The sequence below is a fragment of the Vicugna pacos genome, chromosome 22, assembly GCF_048564905.1.
Source record: "Vicugna pacos chromosome 22, VicPac4, whole genome shotgun sequence".
Taxonomy (NCBI): Eukaryota; Metazoa; Chordata; class Mammalia; order Artiodactyla; family Camelidae; genus Vicugna; species Vicugna pacos.
Genome location: NC_133008.1, coordinates 22,669,250 through 22,689,538, shown reverse-complemented (window position 1 = coordinate 22,689,538; position 20,289 = coordinate 22,669,250). Strand labels below are relative to the sequence as shown.

The 20,289-nt window shown below is 48.5% G+C and overlaps 1 protein-coding gene across 10 annotated transcripts in view; it reads right to left on the bottom strand.

Moving 5' to 3' along the window:
• The window catches only part of EPS15L1 (epidermal growth factor receptor pathway substrate 15 like 1), an 82,889-nt gene extending 66,780 nt beyond the window's left edge, over positions 1 to 16,109 (bottom strand). For all 10 annotated transcript variants that reach the window (XR_012063160.1, XM_072947455.1, XM_072947453.1 and 7 more), the window contains exon 1: positions 16,027 to 16,109. Coding sequence is in view for 9 of the 10 variants with exons in the window: in XM_072947455.1 (XP_072803556.1) it covers positions 16,027 to 16,059 (33 nt within the window). In the remaining variant the exon portion in view is untranslated. The remainder of the gene's footprint in view (positions 1 to 16,026) is intronic.
• Positions 16,110 to 20,289: the final 4,180 nt, after the last annotated feature.

Sequence of the window (20,289 nt, the reverse complement as noted above, 5' to 3'; positions counted from 1 at the left end):
CACAGCAGAGGTGGGATGACAGTGTTTATTTTTAAAGTCTTTGAATGTTATTGTGCAATTTTTCATAAAGAACAAAACTAGGGGGAAGTGAGTTCCTTTCACTTATAATCACTGATTTGAACCAGCCCAACACTTGCATACTGCTGTGCTAGAAGAAGTCATTTCAGGTTAAAAATAATGCCCAGATTACGGTCAGCTTCTCTGGGGGATGTCAACACCTGCAAACACAGGAAGAAGTGAAAGTACAAGAATACCAGCAAGACAGAATGAAAGTAGAAGGAAAAGAGCACAGAGGTCTGAAAGGGGAAAGGAAGTCAAAACAAAAGAAAAGGGGGAAAAGAGAGGGAAATCTTGAAAAGGCAGGAAAAAACTAAACAATTTGAGAAAGAAAAGATGGCACCAAGTAGAAAAATGAAGAGCTAAGTGTACACAGCTCTCTGGCTGGTGCTTCCTCCTGCCCAGGGCCCTCACCCAATACCATCCTGGGGAGACTGTCACCTTTAGCTTCTCATGATTTTGATGGCAGTGTCCACCATCACAGCCCGTGTGACCTCCAGGGTTTAAAACTCTGCATGAATGCATACAACTCAACAGCAAAAAAAACAAACAATCCAATCAAAAAATAGGCAGAGGAGCTACACAGACATTTTTCCAAAGAAGATATACGATAGCTGGCAGGTACAGGAAAAGATGTTCAACATCACCAACATCAGGGAGATGCAGATCAAAACCACAAGCTATCACCTCATACCTGTCAGAACGGCTACCACCAAAAAGACAAGAGATAACAAGTGTTGGTGAGGATGTGGGGAAAAGGGAAGCCTTGTGCACTGTTAGTGGGGTTGTAAAATGGTGCTGCCACTATGGAAGACAGTACAGAGATTCCTTAAAAAAGATAAAATAGGACTACCATACAATCCAGGAATTCCACTTCTGGGTATTTTTCCAAAGAAAACAAAAACACTAATTTGAAAAGATACACACACCCCTATGTCCACCACAGCATTATTTACAATAGCCAAGATAAGGAAGTAACCTTAAGTGTCCACTGACAGATGACTGAATAAAGAAAACGTGGTGTACACACACACACACACACAAACACAGACAGAGGAATATCATTCACTCATTAAAAAGAAGGAAACCTTGCCATTTGTGACGACACAGACGAACCCCGAGGGCATTATGTTAAGTGAAGTAAGTCACACAGGAAAAGGCATATACTGTATGATCTCACTTGTATGTGGAATCTAAAAAAACCAAAAACAAAACAAGAAACCAAACTCACCAATACAGAGAACAGACTGGTGGTTGCCAGAGGTGGGACTATTGGGTGGGCAAAATGGGTAAAGGTAGTCAAAAGGTGCAAACTGCCAGTTATAAAATAAGTGAGTCACAAGATACAATGTATGGTATGGTTCATATAGTTAATAATATTGTACTGCATATTTGAAGGTTGCTAAGAGTAGCTCTTAAAAGTTCTTATCACAAGAGAAAAAATTGATAACTGTGTGTGGTGAAGGATGTTAATTAAGTATTGTGATCATTTCACAATATGTATAAATATCAAATCATTATGTTGTACACCTGAAACTTATGTAACGTTATATGTCAATTACAATCTCAATACAAAATAATTAATCAAACAAACAAGCAAAAAAGCTCTGCATGCTTTCAAACACATCTCCCCAGAAGAGTAAGGCTGACAGAGGAAGCAGAGCAAGGCAGGCTGTTGGCCATCTGTCAGTTAAGGTGACAGTGCTGGGTCCAGATAGCACATCATGTGCCCCTGGCTCATGGGAACAGAATGCACAGACCCCAGGGACCCCCACCTTGACAAAGGTCCCCTTCCTGCCAGCAGTCAGTGAGGCACAGGTCTGAAATGCATTTCCAGTGAGATTTTTTTTAAAGATTTCATAGTAGGCAAGAGAGAGGTTTACAAGCTACCATGATTCCAATGAAAAAAAGAGTTAACTGTATTTGGAGCACAGACGGTTAACAACTGTCTTAAATTTCCCAAATGCTTCGGAACTGGATCCACAATCAGGAGAAAGAAGACCCCAAATAGTCCAGAAAAGGCTCTGAAGCCCTGGATCCATCAGTGCTAAGGGCTTGGACCATTGTTGCTAAGGGTTCATCCCAGAGACATTCCATGGCCAGGTGTCAATCCCTGATGATCTACAACTAATGGAAAACCACAGAGCATGCGTCACCCATTCCTCTCCGAGTACAGGAATCAGTTTGGGTAATCTGGGACAGTGACAGCAGAAGTTCTGATTTAATTACACATACTTCAGGTACTACAAAAGCAGAAAGGGCAAAATGGGAAAACACCACCAGATCTAATTGGCACTTCCTCTTATCACACTACTTCCTCCCAGGGACGGTGAAGTCACACCTGCAAGGTGCCCGATATGCCATTGCAGCAGAGCTGAGGACAAATGCTGCCAATGCCTCGAGTCCCCCAACGACAGGCAGAGACCTCGGGCACAAACAGCTCACTTGTGCAGGCGGCCGCTCTGCTGGGCCAGAGCCCTTTGAGTGCTGAGAGTGGGCAACAGGGACCCCTGCCTATGCCCAACCCCAAAGCAAGCCCAGGGCAAAGGTGCAAAGGGAAGAGGCCAGGGGACAAGGCTTTCAGTGTAAGAGGCTGCAGACAGCTGGGGGATGACTTCGAGAATGGAAACCAGATGGAGCCGGCCCAGGAGGGCTTTCTCCTCCACCAGCCCGCTGTGCTAAGAGGCCGTTTTGACTCTGGATTAGTGATTAGGTTCAATATAACTTTTGATCTGAATGTTCAGTTGGTCTCACGTCTTAAAATACTAAGACATAACCTGAAAAGTTCCCGTGGCCTCTTCACTCTACCCTCCAGCCCAGAGGCAATCTACACATGGGGCGACAGGTAGGGGAGCATGTCAGGGAACAAGTTCACATTCTTCTGTTGAGAGGTCTTTAAAATTTCACAGTTCACACGAGCACAGGCTGAGATGAGGAACACAGGAGTATCACATTGGAGAGGAAACCCTTTGAGGTTCAGTGTTCTAGCCCCTCCTAATCCTCCCAGGACTGAGTTCACCCAGCGCTGACTCCAGTTTCCATCCATGGGCAGGAGCTCTTATGCAAAACAAAGCAAGGATCACTGGCCTTGCTTGTTTCAAAATGACAGTTGTAAAACAAATTCACTTTTGTTTTAAAACTTTTAGAAATAGATAGACAATAAGTTTATACTGTATAGCACAGGGAACCACATACAACACCTTGTAATAACTTACGGTGAAAAAGAATATGAAAATGAAAATACGTATATTCCTATACGACTGAAGCGCTGTGCTGTACACCAGAAATTGACACAACACTGCAAACTGACTATACTTCAATAAAAATATTTTTTAAAAAAGCTTTTAGAAAGGTATCTATAATTCCTTGTTCTGATAAATAGTGGATCACATTTACTGAGCGCTCACTCTTTTCTATCCTGTACTTATTTAATCGTCCCAACAGTGCTATGGCAGGTACTACTCTTTGCTCCAATTTATGGGTGAGGAGACCAAGGTTACCTTGCCCAGAGTCACACAGCCAATGAGTGAGAAGCCAGAGTGTGGCCCTAACCTACTTTGCACCCTGCAAAAATAGCCCAGATACAACAGAGCCGAGCACAGGGCCATAGCACAGCCTCCCGTGCGCGCTTGCCTGAGAAAATGCAAACACGTGATTATGTCATGGTGCATTTTATTCAACAGACAAGGCCAAAGTGCAAGATTTGACTTCATATAAACTGACTTGAAAACCAGCACATCCTGCCATTTTCCCAGCAAAACTGAGAACCCATACTGGCTGTGTTTTTCAAAGCTGTGGCCAAGTTTTGCAGGAAGTTAGGCACATGACACCAGAAGACATCTCCGTCTGAGTTCCTGCTTGGAAAACCAGCTGCTGATGCAAAAACAGGGCTAGAGAAGAGCTCACTTGATAGTCCCTGCATTCCACTTTCCACTTAGTTTCCCTCGCTGCTTGCACAACCTTTATTTCAGCTGTGTGCATGGTCCTCCTGGCAGACCTGACCACATTCTGCAGGTGAGGAAACCGGGACTTAACTCAGTAGCGCTCAAAGAGTATCAGCAAACACTGGGGCGTCCTGAACCTCCCTGAAACTGACTGTTCCCTCTGATTGCCGGATCAGAAGTTGCTAAGCCAGAGCTAAGGTAAACACTGCTGACAGAACAGAGACACGAGAAGGGGCTTTCATAAATCCCAAGGAAAAAGACATCCCAATTTTAAAATGAGCAAAGGAAAAGAAAGAGGTGATTCTGAAAGAAGAGATGTAGCAAAGTTAGGGGAAAACACTGAACTGATGCACTGCAGAATAGAATGAAATGCCAGTGCTTGCTATCAGATGTGCAGTCAAAGAGGTGCCAGACTGGGTTGGCAAGGGTGGAAACAAAACTTGGGCCCTGCGAGTGAGAAGATAAACTGACCAGCCTTCCTGGAGGCCAGTGCAACAACTTGTGGTAAATGTGTACATCCCGATATGCAGGTTTCACGTGTCTCCTCCTAAATTCCAGCAAGGTTCTTTGTTAACATAGATAAGATTATTCTAAAATTTATACAGAGAGACAAAGGAACTAAAATAGCTAAAATAATTTTGAAAAAGAATCAAGTGGGAGGAATCAGTCTATCTGATTCCGAGGCTTGCTATAAAGCTCAGTAATCAAGACGGTGTGACAGTGACAGAGGGACAGACACACAGAACCACAGAACAGAATAGCGAGCAGAAACAGACCCACACAGATGTGTCCAACGGCCTTCTGACAAAGGTGCAAAAGCCGTTCAGGAGGAAAGGAGTCTGTCTGACAAATGGTGCTGGAGCAACTGACCATTCAGAGGAAGAGAATGAGCCTGGACATAAGTCTCACACTTTTAACAAAATTAACTCCAAATGGATCACAGACTTCAATGTAAAGCTACAACTTTTAGGACAAAACATAGGAGAAAATATTCAGGGTTGGGAGCTGGGCAAAGAATTCAGACTTGCCACTGAAAGCCTGATTCATAATAAGAAAAAAAAATCAATAAATTGGACTTTATCAAAATTAAAAATGTTTGATCTCTGAGAGACCCTGACAAGAGGACAAGCTACAGACTGGGAGGAAATACAGCTGACTCTTGAACAACATGGGGTTAGGGGTGCCCACCCTCTGCACAGTTAAAGTTCCAAGTATAACTCCTGATTGGCCGCCCACGTTCCACTTCTCCGGTTCCACACGTGGAATCAGCCACCCTCAGATGGTGCAGTGCTGTAGTACACATTTATTGAAAAAAATCCACACATAAGTGGACCCACATAGTTCAAATTTGTGTTTTTCAAGGGTCAACTGTATTTGCAAATCACATCTCCAACAAAGGACTAGTCTCTGGAACACATAAAGAACTCTCAAAACTCAAACAGCAAAAAAAAAAAACAAAAAAACAAACCAGTCCAATGAGAACATGGGCAAAAGACATGAAGGGACATTTCACCGAAGACGATATACAGATAGCAAATAAGCCCATGAAAAGCTGGCCAACATAGGGTTAGCTGGGAAATGCAAATGAAAACTACAGCCAGACACCACCACACACCTATCAGAATCACCAAAACAAACAGTGACACTGGTGCGCATACAGAGAAACTGGATCACTGGTACACTGCTGGTGGGAAAGTAAAAAGGCACAAGTACTCTAGAAAACAGCTTGGCGGTTTCTTTAAAAAAAAAAAAAAACTAAACTAAACATGCAGCTATCACAGGACTCAGCAACTGTCCTCAGCATTCATTCAGAGAAATGAAGGCTGAGGTTCACAGAACATCCTGAACCCAAATGTTTAGTACAGCTTTATTCATAATGGCCCAAACTTAACACACCCCAGACTCCTTCAGTGGGTAACTGCTTCAATGAACCATGGTCCTTCTGCACCACGGAATGCTACTTGGCAATGAAAAGGAGTCAACTGTGGACACAGGCAACAACCTGGGAGCATCTCCAGAGGATTACACTGAGTGAAAAAGGCCAATTGCCAAAGGTCACAAACTGTATGATTCCATTATAAATTATTAAAATGCAGAAATTATAGAAATGAACACATCAGTAGTTGCCAGGAGTTAAGGAAGGAATGGGGTGTTAGGGAATTGGGTGTGGCAACAACAGTTACTCTGCATCAGAGTAACTAACAATGTTTTAGTTAGGATGGTGTCCCATAGATTTGCACAATGTTACCGTTTTGGAGGAAACTGGATGAAGAATACACAGGATCTCTCTGCATTATTATTATTTTCTTAACGATTGCATGTGAATCTACAATTATCTCAAAATTGGCAAAAAAAAAAAAAAATTAATGTGCCACACAGCCACCTCCTGGCCCTGCAGGCTTAACCTCCCCCTAAACTCACTCTTACACACACACTCACCTGCTCACAGACACACAAACAGCTGTCAAGCCCTGGCTCCCTCCCAGGTCTGGTGGATGCTTTCCTGAACATACTGTGCACCTTTCACCCCTGTCTGGGCACAAATTATTCCCTATGTCCAGGGGGCGGGGGGTGGGGCTCTGCCTGCTGAAAGCCAATGGCCTTCCAGCCCCAGCACCAACCCCTCTGCTGTAAGAAGCCTCCCAAATTCCCAACTGAAATGAGTCCCTCTCTCCCACAGTCCCAAATTCACAAAAGGGACACTTCTTAAAGTCTAATTATGTTAAGGCTACTGTAATGACTGGCCCCTACCTTTCACTTCCCGGGGTGGGGGGTGGAGGTTTCACACTTACTCCACCTTGTGTAATGCTGGGCCCAAACCTTCGGTAAAAGTTTGATCAAGGAATGGAAACGATTTAGGTGGAGCCTGGGGTGGGAAGGGGGTGAGATGGGTGACGAGGGGTCAGTGCTGGGACAGACACAGCTCCACCACTTGGTGGACGAGCAAAGCCAAGCCTCTTGGGGCCTCAGTTTCCCAATCTGTAAAAAGGAAATAATGTAGTGCCTGCCCTGAGAATTTCTGTAAGTATCAAATGAGAATATGGAGGTGAATCGCCCTCTACAAAGGGAAGTCCCTGTTATGTCTATGCTTAAGGCTGCTGTTATTATTCTCACTGAGACAGAGAAAAAGGATTTATCTACAAAGAATCATGGGGAATGGGGAGAGAAGTCAGGCAAAGCTATTAGTTTGGATGTGTACTGCAGGCATCAAATCATCATCCTTACAGCCGGCCATGCCAAATGATCATTTTACCAAACAATGAAATATTTCCCCAAATGTTGGACACGCTACAGCACACATCGTACCCGTTCTCTCTCTCAACTAGCTGGCTGAGCTGCTCCCAACACCAGGACAGGACAGTCTTTTACCAGTTCTCCTAGTCTCAGTGGCTGCTTTTTTAAAAAACATACAATTTCACACACAGTGGGTTAAGTACCTACCTATAAAAACCCATTTCTACAGTTATGAATTAAAGAATATTTTCTAGTGGCTAAAATACAACAAAAAAGTCAAAAAGTTGAATGCCAACCCTACAACCTTTGCCTGAAAGAGAATGCTGATTCTACAGCCTGGTGTGTGAGCACCACAGTGCTCCGCAGGCTTGCCTGACCCATGGCCTATCGTGGCTGTCCGCTCACCCTCTGGGGAACCCGCTTCTCCATGGACAGAGTGTTCAAAATGGACATGAGATGTGCACTGGGCACAGAAGCTGCTCTCATCTTTATCAAGGAGAGCACCTAAGGGAGAAGCATCTTTGATCACACACATTCAGGTCTGCCAGGTCCTGGGACCTCCAACCACGAACAGTGCCATTTCCAGAGTGTGGGGAAGTTAGAGGGCTAATCCAGCCCCAAACTGAGTCCTGGTTAAACAGTCTCCATGTGATGGCTTCATTGCCAAGTTTTTTGCCTGTTTAATCTTTCATCTTTAAATAAAAAGTCTGAAAGAAGATAGTTTTCCTTTTCCACTGGAAATGTAAAAGTGAAAAGCCCATCCTATGTGGGTTAAGAAAAGCCAGTTTTCTATGGATCATCAGGGATGCTTGTTCCTGTCACTAGTAAATCAGAGAACCCGTTCCCACACCCTCTGACAGCAGAAGAGGCACCAGGAGCCCTGGGGATGGGTGGGAGCCTGGCCATCAGGATGCTGGTCTGGGGCGGGGGGTGGCAGGCAGTGCCCCGACTTTCATTACCAGCAGAGTTGGTGCCTGTTTCTTCACCCAAGACACAGAATACAAAATGTTCCCACCAATCGGCTACCATCAGGGGCAACTAGAGAGACTGCACTCCTGGCTGCTCAGGGCATGCAGCCATTACTCAGCGATGACTCTCACCTGCCTGCTTCAGAGGCTGGGGACACAGCAGGGACAGAACCACTCCCACCCTCCCAGGAGCCCACAGTGTGGCATCCATGAGAGCTTTAGAGCTGTGGGCTGTTCCTGGCACCCCACCTCCCTGGGAGGCCTGAAACTAGTCACTTTACCTCTCTCCCTCTGCAGTTTCCTGCTTCCATGCAAGACCTGTGCCCCTAGTCTCTCCCCGACACCACTCTGGAAGACTCCCAGTGACCAGCGTTGGAAGAGGCCTCTGACTGGGTGGAGTGGGTGGGAGGAGCAAGCCATAAAGACAGAGGTGGAGCGGTGCCATGCACGGCCAGCCTAAAAGGCCGCACACCTCTGCTTCCTCCAGTCCTACCGGAACAGAGGAGGGAAAAGAAAAAGGGAAATGTAGGTCCCCTCTTCCTCCTCTCCTTATTTCCAGCCCAGCGGAGGCAACTCATTCCACATCTGCAGGCTGCCGCCTGACCTCCACAAGGCTGTCTGCAACTCAGTGTCCTGGTTATCTGTATGCCTGGGAGCCCAGCTGCGGGCGAGCCATCTGAAGGACAGCCACTCAGTTTTATTTACCTTAGGCCCAAGCCAACATGCAGTAGGTGCTCAGTAAACAGAACCTGGTGGTGTCCCCGGGGGATGGGCCGCTTCTCAACTGCACCTCTATGTGGGGTCTCGCCCGGCCAGGAGGGCCTGCTGCAAAGGTGATGTGTCTGGTCTCACTGACACAGCCACCACCTGGCACCACCCACCTGGCTCCCAGGAAGGCTTGTCCTGTCCTGCTGGCAGCACACACCACACCTGCTTCTCCCTCCTGCTTCCTGCCCCCATGCGAGGGCCCCTGTCCAAATAGCCAGTCCACACATCCTGTATCACAGGCCCCTTCTGCTCTTTCAGAAACAACCTCAGGCCACGTTGCTCTGTATCACTTCAGGTCCATATCCCAGGAAATGTCCCTGAGCTAGTCCACAGCTCTGGGCATTCCCGGTGTGAGGAGTCAATCTAAATGTGTCACTTCACTCCTCAAGTACCTGTCATGGCTCCTCACTGCCTCCCATAAAGTGGACCTGCCCTAGCAGTCAGTCTTCACTTTAACAGATGATCACTAGCACTGAGGGTACAAAGACAAATTAAAACAGGCATAGCCTCTGCCTTTGTGGACATAGTTGAGGCAGTGAGGGGAGAAAAACATCAATCAAATACTTCCACCAATAGAAAATTACAAACTGGTATGTGGAAAAGTACAGGGTATCCCCAAAGGCAGTAACAGAAAAGCTGGGCCAGTCTGCCAGGGAAGTGATGTGCCAGCTGAGATATGAAGAAGAGGAGGGATTAACCAGAGATGAAGGGGGAAAGGACACTCCAGAGAGGCCAGAAATAGCATGTGCAAAGGCCCTGAGGCAAGAGAGAATGTCACCTGTGCAAACGACTGAAAGAAGGGCCTAGGGGCTGCAGGGTAGAGCCACAGAGCTGGGAGGTGGAGGACATAGGGGTGCCGTGGATGGAAGGGGAGAGGCCTGATCCAGTCCCTAGACAGTGCCGGCCAGGCTTCCCGGCACCACCTTTCCCTGCTTTCAGCCGCTGTGAACAAAAAGAGAAGTGACTCTATCAGTTAGTCATGAACATAGTCGGTAAATTGACCCTGCTATCAAGACTTCAACTATCCCACCCAGCAAGCAGAGCTGGGCGGAAATCTAAGGAGATGGCTGTTTGTGGTCATCTGTAACCTCTCCTCCCTCCAACAGCCTGTAGTGTTAAGAACTGGGACTGCTGGGGCAGGGAAAGCACTCAACAGGGAGCAGCCTTTCAGCCGCAGAGCGGGCAGATCCCCCTTCCTCCCCTAGTCTGTAGTCAGCCACTCTCTGGGCAAGCAGACGTCCTGTCAGCCCCTTTTTGTCTCAGGCCAATTGGTAGGCCAGGCACAGACTCCTGTGTCCCATTTTACCAAGCCACCTTCTTCCCTTCTAACTCAAGCCACTCTCATTAAAAGAGGGACATGTACCCCAAAGTCCCAGCTCCGGCCTCACATGTGGCCCTTTGAGCTGGAATTCCAGCTTCTCAGCGTCCATGCACCCTGCTCTGTCTCTGTCAGAAAGGCCATTCCTCCCTCCCCTCTCATGACCCCCATGGCCCATCATGGCCTGAGCCTCCCCAGCCTGAGCAGAGTCTCTCTCCCTGTGGGCCAGGCACCCCTCCATCAGCGTCTCGAAGCACTGAGCACCCACTCCAGCAGGGAAACCTGCTGATCCCTCAGAAAGACAATGAGGTGGTCTTTCCATCTCCTGGTGGTCTACCTGCCGATGAGATGAGATTAAAACAAAAATGTCAACAAACGATCTTCTCTCCACCCGACTCCATAGTTTCTAATGATGAAGCAGCATGATTACTGCTTAAAAACAAATGAGACCTCACACTACTGTCGTGCCTGGCAGCTTTAAAAAGAAAAAAAAAAATTCCACAACAGGAAACTACAGTGCAATGCAGAGCCTGGGGGGGGGGGGGGGCCTGGGTCACAAGAGCCGCAACAGCGAGAGCCTGCTGGGTGCAACCTCTGTTAAGTGACATAAGGTCTCTGAGCCTCAGTTTACCCTTTTATAAAGCAAAGATAAGACTGACCAGGGTGACTGGGAGGATAAACTGAGCCATTTAAAATGCCTTTTCTGCTCAGTCCTTAGAGCCTGAGTAGTAAGGCCACCCCAGATCTCCATGTCTGACTGTCCCCCTCCTCTGTTTAACAGTCCTCACAGTACAGACGGCACTGTTACACTGTGTGTGTTTGCTCATTTCTGTATGTCTGTGCCCCTCCTTAGACCCTCAGCTCCCTAGGGCAGGGCTGTCTTCAGCCGCACTGGTACATCCCATCGCCCAGAAAGTGCCAGCCAAGAGAAGGTGCCCAGTAAATGCTGGAACAGTGAGATATACAAATGAAGACACTTTGAGATACTAACTACCATACATAAAATAAATAAACAACAAGGTCCTACTGTACAGCACAGGGAACTGCATTCAATATCTTGTAGTAACCTATAATGAAAAAGAATATAAAAAAGAATACATTTATATGTCTGTGTATAACTGAATTACCATGCTGTACACCAGAGACTAACACAACACTGTAAATCGACTATTCCTCAATAAAAAAAAAATTAAAAATAAACAAATGAAGGCACTTTGAGCTTACATCTGTCACCCTAGGGATCCTGACACTCCACTGCTGGGAGACAGATAAAACAACTACAGAGTATTATTCCCAGTTTAAAGATGGGGGAACTGAGGTGCAGAAAGGACAGCATAACTGAGGGCACTGAAAGGATATCTAGGGACCCTAACATTAAAATGCAGGCACCCTGAAGGGGCTTCAAATGATAATGGGGCTCAGAGAGCCAACTCAAGGAAGAATGCTGAGCAGCTTGCCAACCGAATGCTAGCTGCTCACGTCAGATTAAGATGGAGGGAACCCCAGAGCACCCCCTGGAGCGGGGCTGATGAGGTGCCTCTCATCTGGGCAGTGGTGGTTATGTCTGTAGGCACAGCCTGAAGCGTCAGAGAGTAGACACTCCAACCCACACATCTGACCAAAGACAGTCACTCACTTCCCTGATTAGCTGATTGGGATTAAGAACCAGGCATGGGAAAGTTGTTTTAAAGCTCAAAACTGGGGCAGAAGAGGCAAAACTTACATGTTCTTGCTTGACTGTGAGCCATGCAGTCGATAAAAACCAGGCTGATGCAGGTCAGTAAGACAGAGACAGCCAGGGAATGTTGGCTCTTACAGGTGGGCCAAATTTACTCGAAAACCTGGGTCCCTACCCACCAGTTTATACCATATTAGCATTAGCATTCTAGTTAAGAGAAACTAGAAATTATTTTGGAGGGAAAAATAAGGGACAAAAGAACAAACAAGTGTCCCAAGCACTGAACCTTCATTCCAGACACATTCGCCCGGCGCTGCTGTGGGCAGCGGGGTGCTCGGTGGGCCACCTAGAAAAGTGGAAAGAGCAGGGCACTGCAGGCAGGTGGATGTGGTTCAACCCCAGCTCTGCACTCCCCAGCTATGGGACTTCAGCAAGTTACTTAATCTCTGTGGATCTCAGTTTCCCATTTGCAAAAAGGAAATAAAATCCTTCTAGAACAGTGGCACCCATTATAAAGAAACACATGACTAAGGGAGGAGGAAGGAAGATGGAACCCCTTGGGCACCAGACAGTCTCTCCTTATCACTCTCCTCTGGTTACCATGTGCTCCCTGGGTCTGGGAGCCAGGAGGGAGGCACAGGAAGGAGAACTTCCATCTAGGTGGGGCTGAGGGAAGACTTCACCAAAGAGGCTTCAGAGAGAGCAGCCTCTGGGGCAGGTAGACGCACGCAGCAGGAGGTCACAGGATGAGGTTCCAGCCATGGGGAGGTGGGAGCAGCGAGGGGATCGGAATGCTCTGCACCAGAGACACGAACACAAAGAAAGAAAGACTGCAAGCAAGGGAGGCGGAAATCTGGGAGAAGAGAGACGGTGAAGGCTAAGGGCAGGCTGCAGTGACTAACAAGCGTTGTAAGGCTCGAGGAGGACCAGCTTCAAGGACAGGCTCCTGGGGTTAAGGGTGGCAAGGTCACCAGAAACCTATGAGAGCACATGGTACAAAGCAGGTAAGGGACACAGGCTCATTTCCAGGGTGGGCTGCAATTAAAGATGGTTTTTTGGAGAGGTGAAGGGGGGCTGTTCAGGGAGGCAATGAGACATGGACAGATGGGAAAAAACACTTCTAGAGGGAGTACTGCCTACTCTTCAAATTGACAAGATTCATATCCAGGGTCAGAGGAAACCATACAGTGAGAGGACATGACAGACAGGGCAGAGAGGAGGGAGAAGACCAGGAAAGATGCTGATGGGGAAAGTGCAGACAGTGCTGGAGGCAGAGGAAAAACACCCCACCTGGCCCTCCACAATCCCACTGGCTACTCGCTTTACTCACCTTCAACTGGCCATCCACGTGGCAAGCATGCCCTACACCTCAATCCAACTAGATCGCGGGCTCCCGCTCCAGGGGGCTTGCTACTGCCCCCAGCCAGAAATTATCCTGCAGTTATATCCATGCTTCCCCTGTAATTATCTGTGAACTCGTGTGAGACCCTCAGCTAGACTGGAAGCCTATGCCTCATACCTGGGGCGACAGGAAAACCTGGTACAGCGCTTCACTTAACATGTGTAAATATCGACAAAATTACCCAAAGAAGACAACCTGGCCACACCATCGTTCAACCAAAGTAGAGAGAAAGGAACATGAAAAAGCACATCAGCCAGAAACCAGAATTTGTCAGAGACCAGAGGATCCAGGCTATTGAGCTCCTACAAATTCTCATTCAATTCTGCCCCCACCCCAAGGCCCAGCCCCCAGGCCACAAATAGAGGAGAAAAGCCACCTGTGAAGGGTGCTGGGTGGTGCAACTCACTGGTCTCTGCTTCATGGATTTAACTGACACCCCCTGGGAAATAAGCAGAGTCAGGAGCGCTGAGCAAGAGGCCTGTACCTGATCTAGTGGGGACACAGACAGCAAAGAGACACACAGTCACCTGTGGACCATGATGGGTGCTGAGAGGTGCTGGGGGAAGATACTGCTGGGGGGGAAGGGGGCTACACATGACAGATCACTAGCAAAGGCCTCTGGGAAGAATGATATTTCAACTGCAACCTGAAAGGAGCCAGGCAGTAGCAGCACCAAGGGATGAAATAGGGACGAGTGCTTCAGGAAGAAGGAACAGCCCATGGGACATTATGAGGACAGAGAGAGCTTAGACTATGGGCGAACAGAAAAGCCACAAGTACAGCTGTGGTGTGGGTGCCAGGGAGAGCAAGAGGAGGGAGAGGCTGGCAGGCACCCGACCAGCAGGGATTCCTGGGGAGGGATTGGAATTTTAGTCTAAAAGGTTCTAAGCAGGTGAATCACATGACCTGATTCAGGTTTTTCATACCCTACCTCACAGCAGAAAATCATTGCCTTCCTCTAAAGCTAATCCTTCGTCAGTAAAATAAGAATCCTCTCTGTTGTGTGGATAAACGCCAATGTGTTAGAAAGCAGTTAATAAACCCTAAAGCACTCAACTCACGTTAGCTATTGTCATCAAAGTCCAAATTAAGGGCAAGTGTCAAAACTTGATAGCAAGCCTTTTGTTTAATGGAGGGACTGGGGATTGAACCCAGGACTTTGTGCATGCTAAACATGCACTCTGCCACTGAGCTATTCACTCCCCCACCTCACAGGAAGTTTTAAAAACCAGGAGCACTTCCTCATTAAATGAGTTTAAGTGAGTTTCAGACTCCCATATCCTAAAATGTAGCAACTGGCTATTAATAATACCCACCACCTGTAGGGCACTTTCATCTCTGTTACAAGAACTTGTTAATTAACAACCACAGGCCTTTAACACTTTTAATTTAGTGACAGTGTTACAAATTGGTTAGTTCTGACACTATTTAGCAAGTCTGCACACCTCTCTCCTTGGATCAGCTGACCAGTCATGTCAACCCGCCTAACAGCTCTCCTAGGGTTTGGCATCCTTACTGCTGTAATCTCTATTTCCAAACGTCCAAATCTGCCAGAGAATTAAATAATGATTATAATTATACGATCACTGAGTGCTTCTTATCAGCCAGGCACTAGTCTAAGTGCTTTACATGTTCATATTATACCAATTTTTTTTAATATTTCCATTTTCCAAACGAAGTGGCTGAGGCATGAAGAGGCTAAGGGCTTCGTCCAAGGACACTTAGAGGAGTAAACCCTGGAGCCAAGATCTGAACACAAGATGATGTGAACCTGTATCCTCGCTCTACAGATAGATAATTCTGGCAAAGGTGCTTGGTACAAAACAAATATTCAGCAGAGAAAGGTGGCCACTACTTAGCAGGACATAGGTAGTTTCTAGTTCTCACGAGAGTGTCACCTCCAGGAGAGCAGCGACCTTGTTGGTCTGGGTGACTGCTGCGCTCCCAGCACCTGGCCCGACGCACATTTGACGGATGGATAAATGAATGAACGTCCCTCCCAGAAAGCAGCGCTGCCTGCGCACTGCCCTTTTTTGCACATCTGTGTCGCGCTACTGATAGTCCCTTAGTAAGAGCATCAGGCTGATCTGAGGGCACGGCAAGGTACCCAGAGACTTGCGACCACCCCCTCCCCGCCCTTTCACAGTGCAGCGGCAGCGGAAGCAGCTCCCAAGGGAAGAACAGATGAGTCCAGGATCTCACTGCTGGAGGGTCCTGGCTCCGGCGGGGCTCTGCCCTCCACCGAGGCGGCGACACTGTCCACCCCAGCGCTGGGACCCCGCAGGAGACAAAGACCCGCCGGACCGCCGCACCAGCAGAAATGCTCGCTCCTCTCGCCCACCTCCCCGGGAGGCAGCCCAACGCTACCGTGCATCATCTGGCCTGGAAGCTGCGGAGAAGGCCGAGCCCCGGGCATACCAGATACGAGCTACGGCCCCAGGGGTCGCCGCCCGCAGAGGGTCGCTCGGCTGCGGGAGGCCGCGGGCCGGACTGGCCTGTCACCTTCAGGACCGCCCGCCCACTCGCCTGCCCTCCGCCAGGGGCCCTCCGCGCGAGCTGCTGCCGACCAGCTAGACCTCCCCGCGCTTCGGCCTCCCCGCGGCGTCCACCTCGCGCCCCGAACCGCGGCGCCGCATCCCCACCCTCCTGGCCCATACCTGCTGGGAGAGGGGGATGAGAGGGGCCGCCATCTTCCCGCGGACTCGGGCTCCGAGCGTCGGGGCGGGGAACGAGGCGGGGCCGCGCGTGCGCACTGGCGAGAGGGGCGGTGCGCGCGCAGCCGGGCCCGGGGAAAGGCGGGGCCGAAGTAGGGACGCGCAAGCTCAGCAAAGCCTGGAGGGGCGGGGGTAGAGGGCGGGGCCGCGCGCGCCAAGCCCCGGCCTGAGGGGGCGGGGCCCAGGAGGTCCGAGGGGGCGGGGCCCAGGAGGTCCGTGGGCCCCGAGACCCCCGACAAATGCTTCCTGCACTCCGTCACCGAGTCCTCCCCGATTCCCCGGCTCGTCTGCCAAGGTCTCTGGCCCCTCCAGGTCCTTGCTAATGCTGGGTCCTCTGTAGGGATGCCGTTCCCTTTCCCGTGCGCCTGGCAAAACACTATCGAGAAGCCGTCGTCCTCCAGGCAGAGGATCGGGACCCCTGCCCTGCCCCACAAGGCGCCCTGTTCCTAGGATAGCTGTGTATGTGTGTGTGCGTACCTGTGTGTCTGTGTCAGTTCGAATATGGGTCTGTCCCCTTAGGGCTTCAGCTAAACTCAGTTGTAGTATTTTAACCTCTCTGTGCTGCAGCCGCACCCACGACACCTGAGATTATTTCCTAGCTTGCTCTGTGACCTTGGCAAGTCATTTAAGTGGGCCCCCACCACCCTCCTCTGAAAAGAGGGAATGGTAATATGTGTTTATTCCACTTCTATGCCTCACACTGTGCCCTGCGCAGAGCAGGAACCAAATGTTTGCTGGAGGACTATTACTGGAGGGCCATTTGTTTGTTTAGACATGTTTTGCCTTCTTTTTTGCTGTGGACACCCACTAATACTTTTCCACTAAAAAAATAAGGAAAGAAAGTCCCACTGGGTACTGACCACAGTGGCACGAGGTTTCCTCAGCACGGGTCAGCTTCCCCTTACCTGGTCTCCTGTGATGGTGGCACAGTAGGTCTGGCTGGGCACTGTTTCTCAGGCAGGCAAGCTGGCAGGCCATGCCGATCTCAGGGTGGTGGAGGCACAACTTCCTGTCCACTTCCTCCACTCTGGAGTCTCATAAGCTTCTGGCTCCAGTATCTTCAGTGAGTTGAGGTACCTCATGCCATTTAGATGAGCATGGTGTGCTTTGTGATTTACTCAACAACCATTCACCATCAAATGCTCATTGAGTACCCCTGGCTTCAGCATAGGTGTTCCATTGGTGGGCCAGGCAGACATTCTCTCACCCTGGAGCTGCCTGGAAGGCTTGTTAAACAGTCTGGGTTTCTGATTCAGATTTCTAGACCTGGGTGGGGCCTGATATTTTTGCATTTGTAACAAATCCCCAGGAGATGCTGAAGTGGCTGGTCCCAGGCCCCCAACTGTGAGAACCACTGCTCTAGAGGAAGGAAACAGACATCAAATAATCACATGAGGAAACAGACAACTATAAACAGTGATAAGTGCTACAGAGTAGTTCAAGGGTATGACATTTTAAGGTTGAGTGTGCAAGCAGTGATGGTGGGGGCTGGGGACCATCACAAGCAGAGGGAGCAGAGGGGTGAAGAAGCACATGGAGACTGAGGCTCTGGAGCTCAGACAGCAAGACAGACAGTTCTGAGATGAAGCTGGATCACACGTGGTCTGATTGGATACCTCTGTTCAAAGAGCGATGAAAAAAGACCATAAGTGATTCAGCCTCATTTTGAGACCATCTTGCTCTCTGAGCTCCAAGTTCTGTCTCACCAGGCTTCCATGCTCCTCAGTTTCCCTGTGCAAAGAGAAATGGGAGGCCACCAGAGGGTTTTGAACAGATCAGATCTGCGTTCTAGAACAGTGACTCTGGAGAAGGTGGGCAAAGTGGACGGAGAAGGAATAGATGGAAGCAAGTGGGGCAGCTGGAAAGATGCAGCAGTGGACCGGGTGAGGGTGATGGAGGCTTTTAGCTGCCTTGGGTGCTTTATCAGTCCATGTTCCATACAGAAAAGAGAAGTCATCCTACATATTTCAAACAGGGGACATTTGATACCGGAGACTGGGTACAAAAGTATTGGCCAAACAGAGGGGACTGCAAAGTTACCTAAGATTAGTATCAGTAGGAAGCTGCTAGCCCCTCTAGGACTTAAAGTCAAAAGGGAAAAGGTGTTACCCCAAAACCCACAACCACTGGGCCCTGAGCAGGAACCCAGATGCCCATCCTCACCAGCCACTGCTGTTTCTGCCATTGTTGCTAAAGTCACCGCTACTGTCTCCACTGCGTAAGATGGGGGGGAAAATGGCTTCTCCTCTCTGCCTGTCTTCTGATTTCCTTCTGACAGAAAAAAAAAAGGGGAAACCAACAGACAAGGGTGTCTGGGAAACGTGTGCAGGCTTCCAGTCTCACTGTCAAGAGTCTACAGGGGCAATGACAACAGAGATGCTCCGGCATGGTTTTAACTGGAAACAGAGGCTCGATGGTGAGAGTCCCACCTGGCCAGCAGCACAGCCTGAAGTGCCCTGGGATTCCCTCTACTACTGTGGCTGCCACCCTGGGCAGGGATCACCCATCCTGGGGCCTCTTTCTCCAGAGTCTGGAGGTGCATGGCCCAATACAGTGGCCTCTCACCACATGTGGCTATGTAAGTTTAAATTAATTACAGTTAAATCAGATTAAAAATGTATTCTTCCATACAAGGTACAACACCAAGAGCAAACCCTAATGCAGAGTTTGGACTTTGGGTGATGATGTGTTAGTGTAGGTTGGTTATCGACCAGGGTTCTTGGACTCCTTAATCAATAGAAATTGATGAGACCAGATGAAAAATTCAGGCAAGGCTTCATGGGGACTCGTGCTGCAGCGTGAAGGAGTGACAACAAGTACCAAGTTTCCTTGCTCGCTCCCTGAGTGGGGGCCAGCTGGTCCTTTAAATGGGGTGAGGGTAGGGGCAGATAAATGGGTCAGGCCAGAGGGGTGGCTTAGGTGGTCAGCCCACCCCCTTGGTGGGGCTGTGTGCAGGGATCATGCACAGCAACATGCTTTTGCTCTGGGAAGTGGCAGTTGGTCTTTTTTCTTTCTTTTTTTTCAATGGCGGTACCCAGGACCTTGTGCATGAAAAGCATGCGCTCTACCACTGAACTTTACCCCCAGCCCCGCAGCTGGTCTTTCGTATCTTGATGTTCATAATTTGCCCCAATTGTACATGTATGCAGTTATTTTTAGTCCCTCATAGTTTCTTTGTATTCTGTTGCTCAAGGAGGCATTTGTCCAAGTGTGAGTACTGTAGCAAAGGGTCTCAGGTCCCAGGTCCCAGCCCGTCTCTGGTTCATCAATTGTGACAGATGTACTCCCATGGTGTGGGATGGCCTTGGTTGTGTGGGTGTGGGGGCAGGCAGTATATGGGAACACTCTACTCTCTGCTCAGTTTTGCTGTGAACCTAAAACTGCTCTAAAAGACAAAGCATACGAATTTTTTAAAAAATCAGTACCACCAGCCACATTTTAAGGGCTCACATGAGGCCAGTGGCTACCATATCAGCCAGCACTGATGAGGAAGGGTCTCCAGGACAATGCTGCTCTGGAGAAGAGTTCCACAGGGTCTGAGTTGGTCTGACCCATCTCTGTACAATTGTTTCTGGCATTTTCTCTCAAGGTGCAGCACTGCATCTCTCCTCATTAACTTCTCACCTTGTTTGGAGATTTAAAAGGTAGGCAGTGTTTGAATCCCACCCCTGCACTTCCAGGGACTGAGTCTTTAGCTTCTGAGACTGATAACCCCTGATAAACTGGGAAGACCGATGTGATCAAAAAGTCCAGGGTCCAAAGTCTGCCAATTTGACCAAAGCCAGAACAAAACTTGCCAGAATGTGACCTCCTGGCCAGACTTTTCACAATGATCATCTTTCAGTATGTGACCTATAGTTTCCCATATTATTTGGCTTTTTTTGTAACATCACTAAATTCCGAATTTCTGGTGTCCTAAATTTGATTTATTTCCAACACAAATTTCTGCATGAAAACAGATCTCTTCAAAACAAAAACCTGCTATGTGTAACTTAAAAAAAAAAGGCAAATCATTTGATAGAAAGAAAAAAATTAAACTGCAAAGTAAGCACTATTTTCACTTGAGAGAATGAATGCATTCCTCTGTCTTACAGAGAAGTAATGGCCGGGGAAGTGGGTCACAGAGTGGGGAAAAGAGCATGAGCTTCTTTATGAATTGTTAAACATCTGTGCACAAGGCCTGGGTTCTCCAGAATAACTAGCATG